The sequence below is a fragment of the Diceros bicornis genome, chromosome 15 (assembly GCF_020826845.1).
Source record: "Diceros bicornis minor isolate mBicDic1 chromosome 15, mDicBic1.mat.cur, whole genome shotgun sequence".
NCBI classification, from domain to species: Eukaryota; Metazoa; Chordata; class Mammalia; order Perissodactyla; family Rhinocerotidae; genus Diceros; species Diceros bicornis.
The window spans coordinates 35,107,972-35,130,583 of NC_080754.1; the positions used below are offsets into that span (position 1 = coordinate 35,107,972).

The following is a 22,612-nucleotide window of genomic DNA, read 5'->3' on the forward strand; positions in this document are numbered from 1 at the left end:
TCTCCCCAGCAATCCCTTTCACAATACTCACTTCATCTAGTCCCTACTTGAACACTTCAAGTGATGGGGGGTTCACTATTTCAAGGAGCAACCCATCCCGTCTTTGGACATTTCTAACTATAAGTTCTTTCTTATCTTAAACTGACATCCAAATTCCTGAAACCTCTCATCCTCTGGTTATAAGCCTGCTTCCTCGATCCCATTTTTCAGCTTATGGGATGTCCCACAGGACAGTCTTTGGGAAATGTGAAGCTAGTTCTCATGTCATCTCTAAGTTCATTCTTCTCCATACTTAACAGCTTTGGTGTTATTAAATGCTTATCTTATTATTACAGACTGGACCTCAGGGCTAAGAGACATCACCCTCCTCTCTCTCATCTTTTCTGATTTACTTCCATTGATGATGCTACATTGTATCCTTTAGAAGGTCATTTGGGAATAGTCTGGTTTATGTTACAAGGGGGACAAATGTGCAGAAAGAAGTCAATTGTCAGGCTGATCCTTAAATGGAATGTGCTGGACATTTCAGAGGCTTCTGCCAACAAATGCCACTATCTTGAGGCAAATGGGGATTTTTGGGCAGCAGTGTTATAATAATTTGCCAATTATGCCTGCTTCAGAACCACTGCCAAAATAATCCAACGACTTTTCATTCCACTACTGTTGACAGGACAGCTAAGGATTTCAACATTTCCTTTTACAGTCTGAATAGAAGTTCCCTGCCTTGGGGACTGTAACAATATTTGCCATTGCGGGGGGCATAAAGTGGGTGCTGAGAAAGATAAAGACAGGGAGGGAGGTAAATAGTAATGGAAGTAAACAAAGACAAAGATAAAATAAAATAAGGGTTATTCAAGGCTTGGGTTTTGAATGCCTGCATCAAATTGATGTTTGTGAATGTATCAGAAGACAAATCTTTGAAATTGAAGAAGTAAGGTTTTAGAAGAAAAACTTTAAAAATAGACTCCCCACAAGCCAAAAAAAAAAAAAAAGAGGAATTTTTCACTTGAATACTAACCAAGGTGTCTCAACTTTGGGTCTTGGAACAAGCAAAAATCTGATTATAATAATGTGTATGGTGTCCAACATTCAAAACTTCTTTTCAAAATAAATTGAAAATAAATGAAATTGAAAAAGAAAAGAAACTTGAAGAGATGAGATAATCTCCTGAGTTATTCAAAATTAGACATAAGTCAGGGAGAAACAAAGAGGAAATATGAGCGAAAAGAGCAATGGAAACAGAATGAATTAGGACAGTGTTTTTGAAAACATGCTCCTCAAAACCCTCTGGGATCCACAGACATTCCACAGGGGGCACCTCTAAGACCCAAAAAAGAGGAGGCCAGTGGCATTCCCATCTCCACTTTAACCATAGTGGAGCTAATATCTATTTACATATCGGGCATCGGAAACAGATTTCATTAGAAGCAGAGGGTCTGCTGTTGGGAAAAAAAAAATGTTTGAACAAAAAATTACAAAAGGGAATGAGCCATTGAAAGTTCTTGAGCAGGGAGTGATATGATCAAATTGTGCTATAGGAGTTTGGCAACCAAGTGTGGGATGGATTAGAACAGGGTCAGCCTTGGAGCAGGGATCCCAATCAAAAGGCTCTAGCAATAACCCAGGTGAACAGAATTAAAAATTTGATCTAGGGGCCAGCCCGGTGGCGCAAGCGGTTAGATGTGTGCGCTCCGCTGCAGCCGCCCTGGGTTCCCCGGTTTGGATCCCGGGAGCACATCGATGCACCACTTGTCAAGCCATGCTGTGGCAGCGTCCCATATAAAGTGGAGGAAGATGGGCACGAATGTTAGCCCAGGGCCAGTCTTCCTCAGCAAAATGAGGAGGATTGGCAGATGTTAGCTCAGGGCTGATCTTCCTCACAAAAAAAAAAAAAAAATTGATCTAATAATGTACCTGTGAGAATGGAAAGGAGAAAGAGTATATGAATAATTTGGAAAGAAGAATGAACTTTAAGTTTGACATCTGGGCATTGGGATAGAATGCTAAGCCACATACAGATGTGGTACTGCTATGGCGCGAAGGTTTGTGTCCCCCCAGAATTCATATGTTGAAATCCTAAAGCTCAATGTGATGGTATTAAGAGGTGGGGCATTTCGGAGATGATTATGACATGATGATTATGATTATGAGCCCTCAAGAAAGAAATTAAAGCCCTTATAAAAGAAGCACAAGAGAACTCCCTTGCCCCTTTACCATGTAAGGATATAACAAGAAGTCTGCAATGCGGAAGAGTGCCCCCACCTGACCATGCTAGCATCCTGATCTCAGAATTCCAGCCTCCAGAAACGTGAGAAATAAATTTCTGTTGTTTGTAAGCCACCCAGTCTGTGGTATTTTGTTATAGCAGCCCAAATAGACTAAGAGAGATACTATATGGAATGTATTTGGCAAGGAATTTAAACAAATCAAAACTGATGGATTTCAAGGATGATGACTGGGACCATAAAAATGCCACAGAGAAATCTAGGATTTTTAAGATGCCAAATGCGAGTGGCCATTGGAACACTAACGTAGATGATCAGCAGACAGAAATGCAAAATTGAATCTTGAAGATATGTCAGAGATGGGAAGACAGATTTGGAAGTTATTCTCATAAGATAGCTAAAATAATACAGACAATGATACTCCAATGAGAGAGAAGATCAGGATCAGAGGTCTGAATATTAAGACTTAGAAAATGTCTGCATTTAGAAGACAGAGGAACAATAACCCAGAAAGTCTGCCCCGAGTGTCTGATCAAGTAGTCATTTGCCAACACTATTTGATGGCTTAGCTGAATTTATTTTCCGGTTTTAGGAAATTTGATTATTTTTATATGAGGTCTGAAGTGTGCATCTATTAGTCTAACCAAGCTTTTAGATTTCCTAAGACACTAAATATTCAAATCATATAATACTATTTAAAAGTAATTAGCTGTTTCAGTTCCAAAATATGGTGGGCTGAAACAGAATCTTCAATGATATATCTATGGATGATCTACTTATACACCAAAGAGTCTCAAAAACCAATACTCCCATGGGCGAGGGAATAGCCAAGTTTGTTGCGGTTTCCAATGAATGACATCAGGCCCGTGTACGTCTCAATCAAAATGGGTTCAGTTAACACCATCAGTCCCTTTCCTCTTCCAGATCCAGTGGAATTCTTGTGGGCATTCTGGATAGCTGGAACTAGCTTAGACGTGAATCCAGACAACTGAAGAGGAAAAGAAGCACAGAGTTAGTGAACACAGAGTTGGGCCAGAGACACCCCTCCCCAGCCAGTCTTCACAGAAGTTGACCACTCTCCTGGGGCTGCCATTATTCTTACTTCTTAAACAGAAATCCTTTCTCAGAATTGTTAACGTTGCTTCTGTTAGCCTTTTAATAAATTAATCAGTTAATAAATTATGTACATAATAAAATCATCTGCCTCATCTTGTTTATTTTTCATTTTCATAATTTGTACAACATTAAGAAGTCAGTTTAACAAATATTTGCTGACAGTTTATTATGAATCAGACACCTCTTGGGTGCTGCTGAAGATTTAAAGACAAGTAAGATATAGTCTCTGCCCTCAAAGAAGTGACACTATAATAATGTAAGAAATAAACTTGTAATGATTATACAAAGTTCATGAAAATAAACAGCAAAAAGAGGCACAAGATGCTAAAGGAATACAAAAGGGGAGAAATCATACATGGCTAGAGGATCAGGAATGACTTCAAAAGGAGACTCTTGAGATAATCCTTTAAGGGTTAATAGGGTTTCAACAGGTCAAATGGGGTTAGGGAGGGCCTAGTTGACAACTGCTGTTTTTTTCCAACCCAGCATCTTTTTCACCATTTGAGATTCTTCTTCCAATGAGAGTACCTCGATTTTCCTTTGGAGAACCACCCTCTTCCACTTGGTCCAAATAGTTTAAGTGGAGCTGACTTTAGCACATGACTCAGCCTAATCAATCAGAGGAATCCATTCCTCCCCTCACAGAGATTGGTTCAGGTACGGGCACGTGACCAATGCGGTTGTGAAACCGATAGAACACAAGCCTGGAGGTATTCTTGGTCATTTTTGCCACACATAGTGACAACCTGATTGAGAACGAAGCCAACAAAGGTGAAAGAACTAAGACATGGAAAGAGATGAATTCTTGACAAAGTCATTTGAATTACTAGATCAGCCCTACCCAGAACTTTTAAGTTAAATGAGTGAAAAAAATTCCTTCTTTTGGTCAAGCTAAGTTGAATTGGAATAAGAGGAGGGCAATTTAGGGAGCATTCCAAACAGAGATATAAGAAAATGAATTAGGAAAGCTCACATCTTTGTGTTTCCAATAAGCTCTTTTATATCCATTACCTCGTTCTAGTATAAACCTATCAGGTAGGTAAAAGAAAGGATCATCATTTCCATGTTAGAAACCAAGGCTCATAGAAGGTAAATGACTTAGTCACTCCAACTTCTGAATCATGGTCAAAAAGAACATTAGGAGTAGGGCCTACTCCCAGTGAGATTCAAATCTGTTTCCTAGGCAACTAGCTCACTTGTCTAAATTAAAACTCTTAGAGTATATTCCTAAATCAATCCAAATTATTAAGCATACTATGTAAAGTGACCATTGCGCTTACCACTTCTTCAAGAAGAGGCCAATCTTTGCTTGAAAGGATTAACACAAGAGTGATAATTCAATGAAGAAGGAGAAGCTTGTAGTCTTTTACCATAATCCAATTTTCCACATAGGTTTTATCCTAGACTCTTAATTTTATACCAAATTGCCCATGGGCAAACCACTTCTCCATTTTAGGCTTAATTTCCTTATTAGTAAGCAAGAAATCTAAAATTTTGATGTATCTATCATTACTAGTTGACCTAAACCATAAGCAAAAAAAAAAAAAAATCCATGCAAATGAAACTTCTACAATTTACTAGCTGCATGACATTGTAAATTCACTTCCCGTTTTTAAGCCTCAGTTTGCTCTTTTGAAAAGGGGCATTGAAATCTATGGTTTTTAGATAATATTAGAAGTAAAAAAAACAATAGTGACTTTGATGATAAAACAACATAGAGTTTGTTAGAGTACCTCAGTATCTGTGTGGTTTCAAAACAAACTCAGGTATTTGTCCCTCTATTTTTCTTTAAAGTAATATTTGCCTAAGTGGATAATATCAAAACATTACTTTAAAAAATAGAATCACTTCATTAAGGCTAAAGACTAAGAGACAAGTAGGGTTTTGCTTGTTCTCCATGAGTTTCAGTCTGTGGTGGTAAAGATAGAAGGTACCTCTTATTACTAATTCCCAGTCCCAGCATCTTCTTGGAGACCTTAGAAGAGATCCAAATATTGATGTTCTGAATGAAACAAACCATAGTCACATAGCCTGGGGATTTTGTGTCAACTCCACCCGTGCTTTAGTTGGACAGATAAGAAAAGTAGAAAGAATTGTTCTTTTTTCAGCTTCCAGAAGAGGAAAGCAAACAGAGTAGAATAAGTTAATAACATGGGCATTTAATCACTGTGTTTTAAAATCATGGAATCTCAAGATCAGAAGTGATCTTAAGTTTATCAATTCCAGCCACTCATCTATTTTATTTGCCTTGCCACATCCTCACCTAGAAGCCACACCTCTCTACATGGATATATCCAATGATACAGAACTTATTGCTATCTAACTATGTCCATTCCATCACTGTGAATAGTGGGCAAATGCTTGGGATTAGATACATAGGGCCAGGAATGATTCCTTGCTCTATCAGTTACTGATATTTAGACCTTGGAAAAACCATTTAATCTCACTGAGCCTTGGTTTACACATTTGAAAATGGGAAAATAATAATAATCATAGTGATAGTAAATATTAATTTCATCAGATTGTTGCATAAATTTATGCGAATCATTCAAAAATATTTTGTAAAGTACATTATTTAAAGATATAAATATTATCATTATTTATTTATAGGCAGGAAAGATTTTAGCTTCCTTGGTCCTATTCCTTTCAATTTCGTACTTTGAATGCCAATTCTTTGCTGTGGAGGAGAATGTCTTCTGCATTTTAGGATGTAGAGTAGCATCCCTAGCCTCTACCCACCAGATACTAGTAGCATTCCCACCCCAAGTGTGACAATCAAAAATGTCTCCAGACATTGCAAAATGTCCCCCAGGGGCAAAATCATCCCCTGTTGAGAACCACTGAACTAAAGGAAGTGTAACATGTTAGAACATAAGTAGTGAGATCAAACAGATGTGGTCTTAAATTGCAAATATGGCACTCACTAGCTGTTTGACTGTGGGCAAGTTATCCAACCTCTCTGACTTTTATAGTTCCTTTTCCATAATAAAAGGATATTAATAGCATCAAATGCATAGAGTGGTTATAAAGATTAAACTAACTTTAATAAATAAAGGGTTTGTGTATAAGCTCTGCGTGTGTGTGTGTGTGCGCGAGCACGCACTCATGTATTTCAGGAAGGGTTGAGGAAGTAGAATGAGATGAGGCTGGAATCTGGAAACATATTACAAAGGCCATAAAGGAAGCCTGTTGCCAATAATCAATAAATATCGTCAATACATCATTGACAACGCCATCAAACTATGATTTAAAGGCCAAAGTGCGATTCACCTCAACATTTCCGTTGCCAACACCCTCTGGATTGTCAGGATACCTTTCACAGATCAATAAATGTTTGTCAAATTGTATTATTGCATGCCTCCCCAGTCTTCATCATAAGCTTCATTTCATGAGAATCCTCTGTGGCCTCAGAATCTAAGTGCCGGAAAGAAAAAGTTGACGCTATGTCATACTCAATGAACTTGGCATTTCCTTAGAGTCAGACGCACTTCATTTCTAGTCATTTCTGTGAACCCTCCAAAAGAGGGAGGGGCCGTGCATACAGAGTGACAAGCAGTGCATTGAAGGAGAGGCAGACAAAAGGCCAATTCCCCAAGCTGGCTCTTGAGCATTTCAAGCACCTGAACTCAATCTGTGTGACAGGAACGCGATGTCATCTGATATGAATGCCACCAGCCACATACTTTTCTCTAAAAGCTTTTATACACCCACCCCTGGCTTCAAAAACGGAGGGTCAAGTTTTAACAACTCTGGTTACATAGGGGCTGTGTGTTGGGTAAGGTAAGGTATAGCAGTGTGTATGTGTGTGTTGTGGGGTGGGGGGTAGTGTTGAATGTTCTTCTTGACTTTACAGCAATTATTTACCAGCTGAGTGACTGGGCCCCCGGCTTGCTTTAGGTGCTGTCTGCCAGCAGTTCACTGCCTACAGTCTCAGTTTTCCTTATTAGAACCATCACTTGCTTCCTGTTTACACTGGGTAAGGAGACCAGGTTTCATGCCTGCAGGCCCACATTCCTCAGCTGAGCAGGTTTTCCAAGCCTTCTGGCTATGAGTTTTAGCCTCACCATGTGGGAAGTGAAGTATGCTGGGATAAAGAGTAAGTCCAACCAATACCCAATGCTGGAAACCACTTGGGAAGTCACACAGCTGGACAGAACGGATATATCATACTTGCACGTTTTACTTGGAATTATCTTTATGGAGACACCATGACTGTGGGTATGTTCGGGTGTATAGAGGGAAAAAGGAGGATGAGGCAGAAGCTTCTTTCCTACAAAACAGAGGTTTCTACACATCCTAATTTCCATCCTCATCCTATTCCTGTCCCTCAACTCTCCCCTGTCAATACACACACGTACATACACACACACTTTAACCTGTAGCTAAAGTAGGGCTGGCCCAGTGGCTTAGTGGTTAAGTGCACGCGCTCCGCTACTAGCGCCCCAAGATCAGATCCCGGGTGTGCACCGACACACTGCTTCTCCGGCCATGCTGAGGCCGCGTCCCACATACAGCAACTAGAAGGATGTGCAACTATGACATACAACTATCTACTGGGGCTTTGGGGAGAAAAAAAAAGGAGGAGGATTGGCAATAGATGTTAGCTCAGAGTCGGTCTTCCTCAGCAAAAAGAGGGGGATTAGCATAGATGTTAGCTCAGGGCTGATCTTCCTCACAAAAAAAGAAAAAAAAAACTTTAAACTCTAGCTAAAATAAACTACTCTTTATCCAAGAACAGTTCATCTACCTTTGTAATTTGCAGCTTCTAACCATGTGCTTTTACTTAAAATGTTTTTTTCCCACCTTCTTCAATGCTTAAATCACTCTTACCTCAAGTTTCACATCAAACATCATTACATCTGTTGACCTTTGGACGTACCTGTTCCCTTTTCTGCTCTCCCATAAAAGCTTTTGAATCTCTCTATTAACAGTTTTCACACATTAAATTATAATTTGTTAATTACATTTTTTTTTTTGCCTTTTCCCTCTACACTATAAGTGTCTGGAGGGCAAAATCTGTTTTATTCTTCTTGGTCTCCCAGGTTACTAGCACATTGCCCAGCATGTAGTATTCAATCCCAGATAAGTACTCAGTGAATATTTGTTAAATGATGTGAAGGGAAACCAAGGGGCTAAGTATATACAGTTACATTTGATTGCTGAAACATTGGTTCGCTTTCATAATTCCCTTGAAAAGAAGGATAAAGATGCCAGAAAAGAGTAAAAAGTGTTGGTCTGTAGGTCATTTTGGTTTGGCTGTAGAGCATCCATGATCCATTCACTGTTATCCATCAGCTCTGGGCTCAGTCACTAGTCCCTCTCAGCAAGACACTCCACACACTCTAAGAACCCAGCAAGACAAGGGTTAAAAAAGGGGAGATAAGCTACAAGTTGCAAATGTAAAGTGGATGAAACAATTGAAGATAATTGATCTTGGTCATAAAGTATCACATCATATCATATCATACCAATGAATATGAATACACACACACAGTTCCTCAGGTTTATACCCATTTATCTGAGTATTGGCAAATTGTTTGGGTGTGGAAATTGAGCTATTGCTGTAATACCTTAGTCAATTCACTTAATCACTCTAAGTACCCTCATTTTTTAACTGGAGATAGCTATCCTGACTCACAGGGTTTTTGCTAGATGAATTACATGAAAACATGCAAATTATAATAAATAAATATAAACTATAATTACATAATATTACACAAGATTACTTTTATGTCTTGTAATAATAAAATCAATGCCAAAAAACTACCATTTTCTATTTTCACAACTGTTTTACCTGAGTAATGCAAAGTATGTGAGTGCACAGATTGGAAAAAGTTAACAAAGCTCAGAGATAAGCAAGACTGTCTGGAAAAAGGCCATTTGACCATCATACTTGCCAGATATAGAAGTGGTGTAGAGTTAGTGAGATGGATAAAAGGAGAGGTAATGTATTTTGACATAGTATTGTATAAATTTGATGGTAGTGTTTTAGATCAGTGTTAAGAGACTTAAAGATAGTATAAATTTGAATTTGAATGCAGTTGTGTCCATTAAGGCTCCTTCCTCAGGTGCCTTCCCGACCAACCAACCCCATGATTCAGCTTTGACCCAATGTTGTATGATCTGAAACCTATATCTTCAGCTCAGCTGTCTCTGCTCAGCTTCAGACAGACCTAAATTTCTAACTGCCTGATGACCAATTCAACCCCGCATTCCACGGACATTTCAAACTCAACATGTCCTAAACTGAACCCCTAAACCTACTCTTCTTTCAGTTTCCCACATTTAAATTAGTGAAATCAGCATCTACCCAAGCTAGAACCATGTCATCTTTGACCTCTTCCTCTCCTTCACCTGTTATATCCTGTCAGTTACCTGCTTCCATTGATATCTTGAATAGTTCAAAGTTTCCTCATCTTCTTTCCATTGCTATTGCCCCTAACTTAGTTTAGGCCTTTATACCTGTTATCTGAGCCATTACAGTTATGGTGGGGAATATATAAGATAAAACTCCAGGGCTGGCCCCGTGGCTTAGAGATTGGGTGCGCCCGCTCCGCTGCTGGCGTCCCAGGTTCGGATCCCGGGCACGTGCCACTGTGCCGCTTCTCTGGCCATGCTGAGGCCGCGTCCCACGTGCGGCAACTAGAAGGATGTGCAACTATGACATACAACTATCTGCTGGGGCTTTGGGGGAAAAAAAAAGAATTTAAAAATAAAAACTCTAGCTAAATTGAATTACTCTGTGTCTAAGACACTCCATGTACCTTCACGTGCCTCCACTCCTCTTCATTTGATCCAAACTTTGTTTTAGTCAATTAATTATCCAAGCATCTTTGCATTTTTACCTGCCCCCTCTATTAAGCAATGCCTTTCACAAAAACCAGAATCTTGTCTCATTTATGTTTGTATCCTTAACAACACATAATACCTGCACCTTGTAGGAGTTAGAAAATATTTGTTGAATAAAGAAATTCTGATTGCTCTGACTCTGAGTAAGAAAAAGTTTGGATTTTTAAATAATAAGTTATTCCATTAGATTGTGAATAATTTGAAAATTTTTACCAAATGTAACTCATTTCTACACGATTTCCTTTCTTGTGCCATAATGGGTTTGCTAACTTGAATTAAATTGCTTCAGGTATTTGATTTAGTTATGCATTTCCACCATATTCTTCTACTTTTTCCTATTTCATTGATAAGGGAAATGGAAAAACTAGTTTATATATCCTTTTAAAATGCCATGCCCAAATATTCTTATAAAAGGGATTCTATACCCCCACAATTATCTTTCTTCTTACTTATTTGTTTACATTAATATAGCTGGGTATTAATCAAAGCCAATCTTGGAAAATGTCCTAAACACAAATAACATTGTGACATAAAAACCAACAACAAAAGAGAAACTGAGACTCAAAGAACTGGATTAGAGTGCTCATCATCTCACATCCCAGATGGAGATTACTTGTTTTCCTAGAGAGTGGGACTTGGGGTGGCCTTTGAATAAGAAGTGGCTTGGCAAATGAAAGTGCCAGACTGTTGCCAGGAAGAAAAAAAGAAAAGAACTTTGGAAGAATAATTGAAGGAGAAAAGCCTTAAAGGAAATACACTTAGATCTACAACATGGTTTGATTGACTGAAAACCAACCAACCAACTAACCAACCATTCATCATGCTCGTGCCCATGCATGCGTGTGCGCGTGCTGTGTGCACACACACACCTACTACTTTTCCATCCAACAAGAACTATATAATATGAAAAGTTTCCCTCTTAGCCTTGGCTAATAGGAAGGCTTGGGCAAAATTTAATGCCCCAGTCTACTAACTGCATTTGTGGGTATTTGGGGAATAATTATTCCATCTCCCTTTTGGTATTTTATTTTTCATCTTCCTTTTAAAATTATTTGATTGTATATATATGTAGCAAAATAAAATAAAGCACTATCAGGTATTAGAGTAATGCAGTGGCATTTCTCTGCAGTTAATAGAATTTGTTTTTTAATCCTTCAACCTGAACTTCTTCCAGCAAAGGACACTCAGAGAGCAAGTACTTAACACAACAGGTATGAGGAATAAGAGAAGACTTGCCCCAGGAGGTGATGGATGTAATAATCAAGGCAGTTGGTATTTATTTTGACTTACAATAAAATACAATTACTATTACTTCAAAAATATGTATTATTTTAGGGGCCAGCCCGGTGGTGTAGTGGTTAAGTCCACGTGCTCCACTTTGGTGGCCCAGGGTCCATGGGTTCAGATCTCAGGTGAAGACCTACACACCGCTCATTAAGCCGTGCTGTGGCAGCATCCCACATACATAATAGAGGAAGACTGGCACAGCTGTTAGCTCAGGGACAATCTTCCTCAAGTAAAAAGAGGAAGTTTGGTAACAGATACTAGTTCAGGGCCAATCTTCTTTACCAAAAATAAACATATATATATAATTTTAATAAAGGGAATGGCTTTGGAAAAATACATTATTAAGCTCTTTCAGTTGGATTAACAAATGTTAAAAAAAGAAACAGATAAATTGCACTGTTAATAAGCAAAAAAAATAAGAATAGGATTTTGGGGAGGGGCAAGATCAGGATAGAGAGGAGAGGAGAGAGGATAATGGAGCAATGCATCAGAGTATTACAATAAAGTCTTTTTAAAACAGGGAGAACTGATATTCCATTTGAAGTTTGGGGTGTTATTATGATGTAAACTCCAAGTCTGTCCTCCCAAAGCTCTCAATAAGTCTACTCTCAAACAAATGCCTTTGTGTAAGTGTTATATTGTTCTTATTGGCCTTTTTGTTGTTGACTTTGGGTGGTAAAGAGTCAGGCTAGGGGCTGATGTTGATGCTTGGGTTGAGGTATTGTGAAATAGGAGTATCACCTGGAGAGTAGCAACATGATCCAGACAATGAACTAATTTAGTTCTTGCAATAGCTTGGAGTCAGAGGTAATCCTTGAGACAGATCACAGCTCCTGAGGACATCTGTATAAATCTTGACAGCACAGTTGACTTTTCCTGAGAGTAGAATGGGATTCAAGCCAACTCTGTATATATTAGGGGGAATAAAGACCCCATCTAGCCTCTAGTCACATATATTTGGCCTCAAATCTCTTTTAGAATAGGGGACTTATCAATTCAAAATATGTGTTTACACATACATATATGCACTTGCATGAATAGGTGTGTTTAAAATAATGCAAGAAATGTAATGTATGCCATCCAACCTCAGAAGACTTTATATGCAGACTGCCATGTTTTGAATTTATAGCAAATGAAGAGTTGTGATATTCTAAAGTGAATGCCAGCATATAGAGATAAACAGAGAAAGGACAGAGAAGGCAAGAATTCCCAGGTCTATAAGCACACTTGTTTGTGTGTATCTGGTTTTGTTGAAAATATAAAGGTCGATCTTTCACTGCATGTACTGCTCTAGGTGTTTTCCTTCCTGACTGCTTAGAGCGCCCTAGCACTGCTTGAGTTTCCCTTGGGAAGATGCAAGAATAGTAGGAGAGATTCTCCTTGCCACTGGTGAATTTAAAATCTACTTGGGGAGATGAGATTTAAAGACATAAAAATATTGTTAATTGCTTTACATTTATGGAGCGTTATTATCACAGTATCTCATTTAACTTCACAATGGTCCAATGAGGTTGGGAGGAAGGGCAGTGTTCATTATGGCCATTTTAGAGATGACCCTACAAAAGCCCAGAGAGAAAAGTGACAAACATAACTACAGAGCCATACCTGATTTCATACTTCACACCGTTCTACACTCTCTCTCTGAATAAAATAATTAGAATTTAATTATATACCAAAAATTATACGCACCCTGTGGGCAATAAACACAGTCAGACAAACACAAGCGTTGCAATTTTTAAACAATATTACTCTGTGATTTCTTACTAAGAAGTTAACAAGGAGGAAACAGCATAATATGGTTAATACAAATATTAATATTCTTTCACATATAAAACAGCTCTCTACTGTTTACTCAAAAATGTTTGATAAATCTCTTAAAGTTTTTGTCTATATAAACCCCAGGTTGCGTCTTACCTTTTTTGTTTTTTTTATTGGTACATTTTTAGAAACATAGAACTTTACCAACAAAGCTAATCTAAGAATGATGCCCAAGCTGCTTCCTACCTTGCAAATTTTGAGGAAATTCTCACTAGTGTATTTCATGGGGTGTTCAGTGAAAGTAGCATAAGGCATCTCAGTGGACCACGGGTTCCAGCGGGACAGTAGAGATTGCTGCTCTGGACTCCCCCAGTAGATCCTAAGGCCTTCTCCTTGTCTCCTACAAAAAAGATATTTTCCTTTAAATTAAGACAAAAAGAAAAAAGTGGAAAAGAAATCTAACATCGCAGTAGGCCTTTATATTGATCCTGTGGTTTACCTACCAACTAGTTGAATTGTTCCAGGAATTTAGGAGGTGAGAAGAAAAGGATGAATTTGGTTTCAAACATGATGAGTTCAAGGTGTTGCTGAGAATTCTATGTGGAAGATGCCTCATTGGAAATGTGACTCTGGTGCTCAGGACAGAAGCTAGGGCTGGTAATTTGGATATTGACCTTGTAACAACATTCTGATGGTGAGAAGAGGAGAGGAGAAGAGAAAGGGAGAAGGAAGAGTCAAGGTGATGAGGCAGGAACTGAAACAGTCATGGTGGGAGATATTTTCAAGAAGAAGGGAGACAACAACAGTGACAGTTTCCACAAAGCAGTAAACACAAGCAAGAAATGACTGAGAAAAGAGATGGGACTTCCCAAATAGGAGGGTATGTATGATCTTTAAGAGGGATGATGACCAATTCAAAATGCCCTGTGACCTCAGCTGCTATATCTCATGGTTCTCCATTCTCTGCACACATTCCATTCAGTGAAATTGCAGCAACAAACATGTCAAAGCTCGTGGAGAGATGGAGCCCGCCCTTCCCCACTAAACTCACAATCTTGACCCACAGTATGCGGGAGGCAGCCACTCTGGTATAGCCCAGGCGTGGTCATCTGGTAAACCCAAGTGCAGAACAAGAGAAAGTCAGCTTGAGAGTGGTGGGAGGGAAGTTGTGGCAGGGAGTACGGTCACACTGAATAACAAAACTGCAATTTCTGTAGCCTCTTCTTTTGCATGTGCCCATCAGAATTTATGATTTGTGGTTTTAGACATCCCTGAATGTAAAGAGATCCCTGGAGGTTAAGCCCAGCTCAGGTGCTTTGTATTCAACAAGCTTTAAAACTAAGTTGCCTGTAATTCTAAACACCTCTATGCAATACTACAGAGGTCTCATTTCTTCTAGAAATTAAATCCTGGGATCTAGAATGAAAAACCAGAGCTTAATTGTGGTGCCTTCACAAAGCTGTCACTTCCTGTATTAAGGAAGGATTCCTTTGGGAATGCTATTGTGGTTTCTGAATGTTTACCCATGTAGAGGTGTGTGTAAACACAATCTCACACATATGCACATAACACCCCTCTCCCCAAGTGGCCAATTCCCAAGCTTCTTCTTACAAAAGGGAAGTATGAAAAAAGCCTGGTACATTCTGCTGCCCAGTTCTCAGATTTTTGATGATTATATTTCAAAGTTGACAGCCAGCTTTTTTTGCACTTAATCCTTTTCCCAGAAAGAAAAAAAGACAAAGAGAAAAAAGAAGGAAAAGAAAAATATTGTACATACCTCTAAATTTGCTTTTCTAACCTTCACCTTCTCAGCTGCTATACTGATATTTATCATCCCCCCTGTACTTTCCTTCTTTTTTTTTTTTTTTCTGGCCTGATAAGAAACCCTTAGCTCTATGAATATTCTATGCATGCTGGTTAATGGAGCATTCTGGCTTGAGTTCATTAAAGCAACTTGCACAATGGAATTATTTACTGCTTCATATGTCAATTTATGTGCTGGGTGCAATTTTACTTTTATCCAAAGGGGATGAAAATTGGCCAAGATGACTTCTTTAGTAAGTACACTTTATATTCTTTCACCCTAGGGAAACCCCAAATGAAGTTTAAGCTAGAAATTCAAGAGGGCCCCTATTTCTAAATAACGAATCAATTTGAGCACGGCAATTACCTTTCTCAGAGATGTGGTATACTTCTAAATATACAAGTTCAGCCAATCTTCTCTCCTGAGCTTCAGGGCTATAGCTGAGAAGATAAATCTAGAACTAAGTAGTCTCTCCAAACGTAAAACTAAGGTGTTGCTTTTCAGTAAAGCCTTTAGTATCATAGTGCTTTGAAAGTTTATCATCTTTGCTTCTGTCAAATGTGATTAGGGCTGTTCTGGAGAATATAGATGCATTTATGACCAGGAATGCTTTATCAAACAGCTACTTGTGCTTACCATGAGAGGAGGCATGTGAAGGAATAGAGTGGAGTAAAAACTGCAATGAACAGGATGTCAGGTAGTCCTATGTTAGAATCTTGGTTTTGACACTTAATGCTGGATGACTATGGGCAAGCCCATTTTTCTTTCTGAATCTGTTTCCCCATATGTTCTTTAGAACGTCTCCATGTGGTGCCATTCCATGACCTCAGTTACTCTGTGTGAATGAACAGACAGCTATGGTCATCATGCTACTAGCATTCACTCAGTCGAGGGCATGCAGTATCCATAAGAAGCCTCTGGGTTATGGCTTCTTTAGTTTGGAGGTACCAAATGAGCCCTCCTGAGCAGAAGACATCCTCTGCTGCAAAGGCGACACCAAGTAATGTCCCATCACTTCTAGGGACCTTGCACACCTGCCACAATATTTCACAAACATGTAACAGTACAAATCAGACACTGGAGAGTGGAATAGTCATTTAAAGTTTATAAACTGTAGAATGTCAGAGCTAGAAGGGCTCTTGGAAGCTCTAGCCCAGTGCCGTCTTCCTGGAGATGGGAAAACTGAGACTCAGAAAGGACTAGGGCTTTCCCAAAGCATCACTACATACAGGGTTGAGCTAGTGAGAGCCCTGGTCTCCCAAACCACATTTAGGGATCTTTTCACCATTCTGGGCTATTGTTACAAAATACATTCCAAGTTAAGGTCCTGCCATTACACAACACAGCTTATTTCCAATAGACACAGAGTTAAAAGAATTGCCATAAGGGGCCTACCATCATTTGTGGGCAAAAAGCCTGCCCAGGGATCCTAGCTAAAGGTCAGAAAGAAACTCTCTGTCTCAAAAGGAACTGTAGGTTTTTATACATACTCAATATTAGTAATTATGAGATTGCAGGAAAATAAAGCAGAACTGAAAGTGAAGGGAGAGATTTTTAAAAAGTTATGTTGTCAGGGTAAGAAGATTGGGCCTTTCTCACTGAGCTGCTATGGTCAGATTAATCAGACTGGGAGTACAGTCCCAAGTAAAAAATGCCAACATCAAATTATTAAGCAAAGAAAGATTTGGCAGTTTTCTTCCTGAAATCATACTCTGAATGTAAACCCTGGCTTTACAGACACTGGCTCTGTGTCTTTGGGCATTTTATACCACCTTTTTGAACTTTAGGTAACAATAACTTCATGAGGAAGAAGAGGACAATGGATGAGAAAATGTTTTGTATGCTGTAAGGTATTGTCCAACCAGCAAATATTGAGTACCTAGTAATGCCTACTGTATACTATTAGAGACTTTATATTTTTTAATTTCATTTAACCCTTATGGTAATTGTTTGAGCTTTGTTGGTAGGGGTAGATGTAGTTAACAGGAAATAAGATAAAGAATATGACCAGGCTTAATCAGATCACCAAGTCAAGACCCACTAGTGGAATGGAATAAATAGTGGGAGGAGAAACACTATGATCATTGGACACAGACAAAACCAGAGAAGCAAATTTTCAGCACAGAGTTGGTGTTGAGATCTTCCATGTTTGTCTTCACTTATCAATCACTCTTCCTCCGCCTGATTCTGAGTCCCAGGATCCTTTTTATGTGTTCAACTTCTGCTTCCCATGAGTGTTTTGATGTATATAATTTTCTACTTAAACTTAAATCCATCAGAGAGAATTCTATTGAGATAGTTTAAGCCTGCCCTTCAGTTCTCTTCCTCAGACTTAGTAAGCATAGTTCTGTAACGCTTTTCTAATAGGTTAAAAATAATCTTTTAAATCACCTCAGAGGTGGTTCCCTAAAACATTCTTAATTCATCTACCTTCAATTCCACAATTTGCTTAACACATTCTCTGTGCAATGTATTGTCACAAGTAGAGAAATGGATAAGAGTCAATCCCTGAACTCCAGAAACCCATGATCTGATGAGCTCCGGGTCTATTTTACTATTGTCTCCTTCCCAGACCTCAAAGAGGTGCAAATGTCTCATTATAGAAGTAGAGGGTCACATATTACAAATTATTTTGTTCCCATTTTCTGTCCTCAAGGAAACCAGTCGGATCTGGCCTCCATTCCCACAGTAGTGGAAGCAAGAAGGTCAAAGTACCCTTTACTTCTGGTAAATTTCAAAGCAGCAAAGAAAGGCATAGAAGTAGAAGAGAAGGTCCTCCATAAGGACCTATAAGAACTTGCTGGAAGAAGAGGGTTCACAACAGTTGGAGATTTTTAAGATCTCAAACTGTGTGAGTTGGAAGGCCCCTTAAAGGTGTGTTTCCAACTTTTTCATTTTATAGATATATAAACTGAGGGCCAGAATTTTCAAAGATCAGAGTTCTTCCTTCAGTCATGTTAATTACGCATTCTACTCAGTGACTCAGACTCAGAACTCTACTCATATACAGTCGTTGTCAGGGTGGAAGGCCTAAGCAATTACTACTTTAAATCACCATAGCAGCCCAACAGAAAGATTTGCCTTCTACACCAAAAAAACAAAGTCATATTGAAGAGATGAGGTTTACACAGAAGAAACTATCATACAAGTGCTGAAGGACCCAATCGTGAAAATAAATATGGTTTAACAACACAAAAAGGAGCTCTAAGTTGAATGGAGGGAAAACTTCCTTCAATAACAAGCTTTGTAAGACGAGAAATTGTTTCCATTGGAAAAGACTCCTCTCCTTGAAGTCATTTTTAGCTAAACTAGAAAAGTATGGCAGCCAGCTACTAGCCTGGGTTAATTTGCTCATTCCACACATTCTTCTTTCCTCCGAGAGATGCCACGCATCCTTTAGCGTGCACAATATAGCCAACTTCCTTTCCTTTGACTCCCCACTCTCTTTCCATCTTGGCCTGCACAGATGCTGTTAGGCATTAAACTTCCTGTTAGAAGAACTGAATGAGGATGCCAAGCTCCTCAGAACAAGAAATGGAGAAATGGCAGCTTCCATTATTACCTCCGTCAGCTGCCCCTCCTTTCTACTCATCTCAAATCTCAAAGCTCCACCACAGAATTAAAAACATAGCTCCAGGCACCAAACCAAGATTTATGAGGAAGCACAGACATTAACTCTTGCTCTAAACGCAGGGCGTGTGCTTGTAAGTATGGGTGAGCAAACAGAGGGAGGCCATGCGGGGGAGGAGGGCGGGCAGCGATGGGGAGAGAGCAGTTCAGTACAACACAATCTATTTTCTTAATGTCTCCTTTTTCTCTACCTTACATCCTGTATTGTTGAAAGGCAGGCCTTCTAGGCCCATGAAATGTTAGTCCCTTGCTTATTTAATCTGGACAAAAGAGGGGACTCAGTTGGCACCCTGGAGGGTATTCAATGCTTCTTTGCTCATTGAATGACCTCAGACGAAATATTTTCCATGACAAGAACCCAAAAGACGCTGGCACAGAGTCAGACAATAAGATTTGCAGAATGTGTTTACATTCTCTCTGTGTCCCCAGGCTGTTCCAAACCCATGGGCAGGTGCTGCCTTTATCTGCTCTCTTTGCTCACCTGGCTCCCTCCCAGAAGTTTCCAGGGCCTTGGGCTCAGTGAGATTAACCATTTACTGGCATGAGTAACCAAGAAATTCTGTGGGTTATATTACTTGAGAGAGAGGTAAGTGATAAAGTAAAAACAAATCAGCAGTGTCCATAAAGAGCGAATTCAGAGGCAGTGTGGTGCCATGGTAAGAACTTTGAGTAACAGATAGGAGGCCTGGGTTCAAAGGCTAGATCTGCCACTAACTTGGGGGGAATTTGAACCATTTTCTTCTCTCTGGGCTCCAGAGGCCCATCTGTAAAATCAGGTAGTTGAACTAGATCATCGCTAAGCTCCTTTTCTGTGCCAATAAATTAATATCTGTGTTGAAAGAGCAAAATAATTTGTATTATATTGGTTAGGGAGAAAGTCAAAGGATAATTTAATGAAAGCGATTTCTCAGAGGGCTGCTAAGACCTTATCTTGCTTCTTCTAGAAGATGAAGAAATGATCTTAGATTGTAGAATAAAAGACCTAGGGTTAAACCAAAAGCAGAACTCGAAGAAAACGAGGGTGAGTAATTACAAAAAGAGTTACAGAAAAAGGCTATGGAATCTCCCAGGCTGAAAGTCCTTAAAAGAGATGTTAATCTGCTTGAAAAACTTGAGATGTGCTTGTCCTAGAGGTGGCCATGTTCAGGGCTGAGGTGAAGATGACTACGGTCCAAACCAAAGGTCCACTCTAAGATTTTGTGACTCGCAGTGTTGGGGGGTGGGGGGCCGGGGCGGTGCGTGTGTGTATGCGTGCGTGCAAGCATGCAGTGGATACTTAGGCTAAAATAAACATGGACACTTAAAGTACCAGGTACATAGTAATCACTTAATACATGTGTGTTTAATGAAGATGAATAAATGAATTCACAGACCAAGTTAGGATGCCTGTGAATTTGAATGCCGTATTATTCCATTCTTAGCACGTTATATGTTATGGTAGTAAGATCTTTGGACTGGCAATCAGTAAAACCTGGGTCTAATCCTAGCACTGATACTAACTTTCTGTGCGACTTAGAGCTGGGCACAACATCTCTGGGCCTCTATTTCCCTTTGCTATGGTCTGAATGTTCGCATCTACTCAAAATTTATAAATTGAAATCCTAATGCTGAAGGTGCTAGAATTTGGAAGTGATGCCTTTGGAAGGTGTTTAGGTCATGAGAGCAGAGTCCTCATGAATGGGATTAGTGCCTTTATAAATGAGACCCCAGAGAGGTCCCTTACCCCTTCCACTATGTAAGGATATAGGGAGAAGTTGCCATATGTGAACCAAAAAGCAGACCCTCACTATAAGTCTGCCAGCACTTTGATCTTGTACTTCCCAGCCTCCAGAACCACAATAGATAAGTTTCTGCTGTTTATAAGCTACTCAGTCTTTGGTATTTTGTTATAACTGCCCAAAAGGACTAAGAATACCCTTCTTACAAAATAATGGAGGGCTTGGACTAGATATTCTCTAGCGGAAACTTCAACTATGCGTAAACCTAACACCTCTGATCCGGAGCCAAGGATTACTTACCTTTGGGTTTCACTTAAACAACATACAGAGATATTTTATTTTCCAGAACTGGTATCAATGGATTATTCAGATGGAAGTCATTCTAAAACTTACATACTTATATTCTCGAACAGATTGCATTAAAAATAACTAATTCTTGGGCCAGCCCTGATGGTCTAGTGGTTAAGGTTCGACGCTATCACCGCTTTGGAAGCCCAGGTTTGTTTCTCAGTCCCGGAACCACACCACCAGTCTGTCAGTTGCCATGCTGTGGCGGCTGCTCACACGGGAGAACTAGAAGGACTTACAACAAGGATATATAACTATGCACTGGGGTTTTGAGGAAAAGAAAAAAAAAAGAGGAAGATTGGTAACTGATGTTAGCTCAGGGCAAATCCTTCCCTGCCAAAAAAAATAAATAAAATAAAATAATGACTAATTCTTTTGCAGCTTAATAAGAGTCATCACAAACCAAATTTTTAGACCTAGAAGGGTTTTATTATTAATCTTTTATGTCCTATGTCCTTGGCCCCTTAATTTTACCAAAACAGAGACTGAAATCTAGAAGGTTACTTAGATTAAGAATATTTTTCTAAACTCCAATGCTCTACTTTATGAAAGTCAACTGCTGTATATGAAGAGTAAGGCTATTTACCCAAGCTCTAAAAGATTCTTGACTGCTAAGTTTATTAGTTCTTATGTCAGCTGTCTCTTCCTTCACCATCAGGCTGTCATTTCTTGCTGCTGTCAACATTCCTTATTCCAGCAGCTCTTCTAATTTGTTTTTTCTAAACTTCTGTTACCGGTGAAACTAGAAATGCATTGCTATTAGAGTCGTGGGCAAATAACTAAAAAAAATAACCCTCTTTCTCATGCCCTTTCCTATAAGGGAAATGTATCGATTTTATAGCAGAAGCTTTGGTTTCACAGATGCCATTTAAATGGAGAGCTAATCCAATGAGGTTGATGGTAAATAACTTCTAGATAAAGGAAAAGAAACTATATAGTTCTTTTAGTCATGGGCGTCTAAATGCTTATGTTTTAGAAGGTCCTTTTGAAGCTCCATGCCTGTCAGAATGAAACAAATGCGATCCCAGGATTAAAAACAATTACCTTCTTTCCACTGATGGGGATGACATGAAATTTTATTGTCCTTAGAGTCATACTCTGGTAGACTGGCATTGTCATATTCTGTACAAGGATCCTCATATTCTGATCCCTCCTTCAAATCTTTTAGAAGGTAACTCCCACAATATTTAACAATTACTCTGAGTGGAAACATTATCAGCAAATCCTTGCTGGTATTCCTCCATAAACTCCAGAGAAATCGCTCTGAATAAATTGTAATGAGGACTCAGATGTGGGAATAATCCCTTATAGTTGAAGGTATCAAAGAAGGCTTCATTCATTCAGTACATGTTTAGGAGATCTACAGGTGGGTTAACAAAGAGGACACTTAGTGGTGTTGTTGGCAGAAGTTGGCTACTCCTAGCAGTGCTCTAGTAGAGGCCTGGTGCAGTACTGTGTCTGGAAGAGACGAAAGAGATGTAAGAGAAAGGCAGCATCTTCCAGTGATGGAAGAGAAAGGCAGCACAGAGATCCCATCGGGTCCTGCTCCAGTTCTTCCTCTTGTAAACAGCAAAGCAAATTTGGCAACAGGAAGAAGTGAAATCTCAAGAAGGATAACATTAAGCCCATTTCCTTTCTAGTTCACTACCCTGGTATGAATCCTGTGTGGGAATCATCTTAAAGGATTGAAAGAAACACACTAGAATATTAACACTATTGATACAATGAAAGAACTATTTTTCTTCTTTCAAAAATTCTTATTTTCTGTCATAAGCATGTATTATTTTTACATGGAAATGAAAAATTGCATGTTTAAAATGTTATCATCCATCATAATCAGAGCAAGGACTAATTAGAACCAGGCAGTGTGCTAAGAC

General features: G+C 39.1%; 1 protein-coding gene across 1 annotated transcript in view; it reads right to left on the reverse strand.

Moving 5' to 3' along the window:
* Window positions 1-2,299: 2,299 nt before the first annotated feature.
* TPRG1 (tumor protein p63 regulated 1) overlaps window positions 2,300-22,612 on the reverse strand; it is a 106,204-nt gene continuing 85,891 nt past the window's right edge. Inside the window, exons 4-5 of the mRNA XM_058556124.1 lie at window positions 13,482-13,635; window positions 2,300-3,213 (exon numbers count right to left, since the gene is read on the reverse strand). Of these exons, the coding sequence (XP_058412107.1) occupies window positions 3,019-3,213; window positions 13,482-13,635 (349 nt within the window). The 3' untranslated portion in view covers window positions 2,300-3,018. The remainder of the gene's footprint in view (window positions 3,214-13,481; window positions 13,636-22,612) is intronic.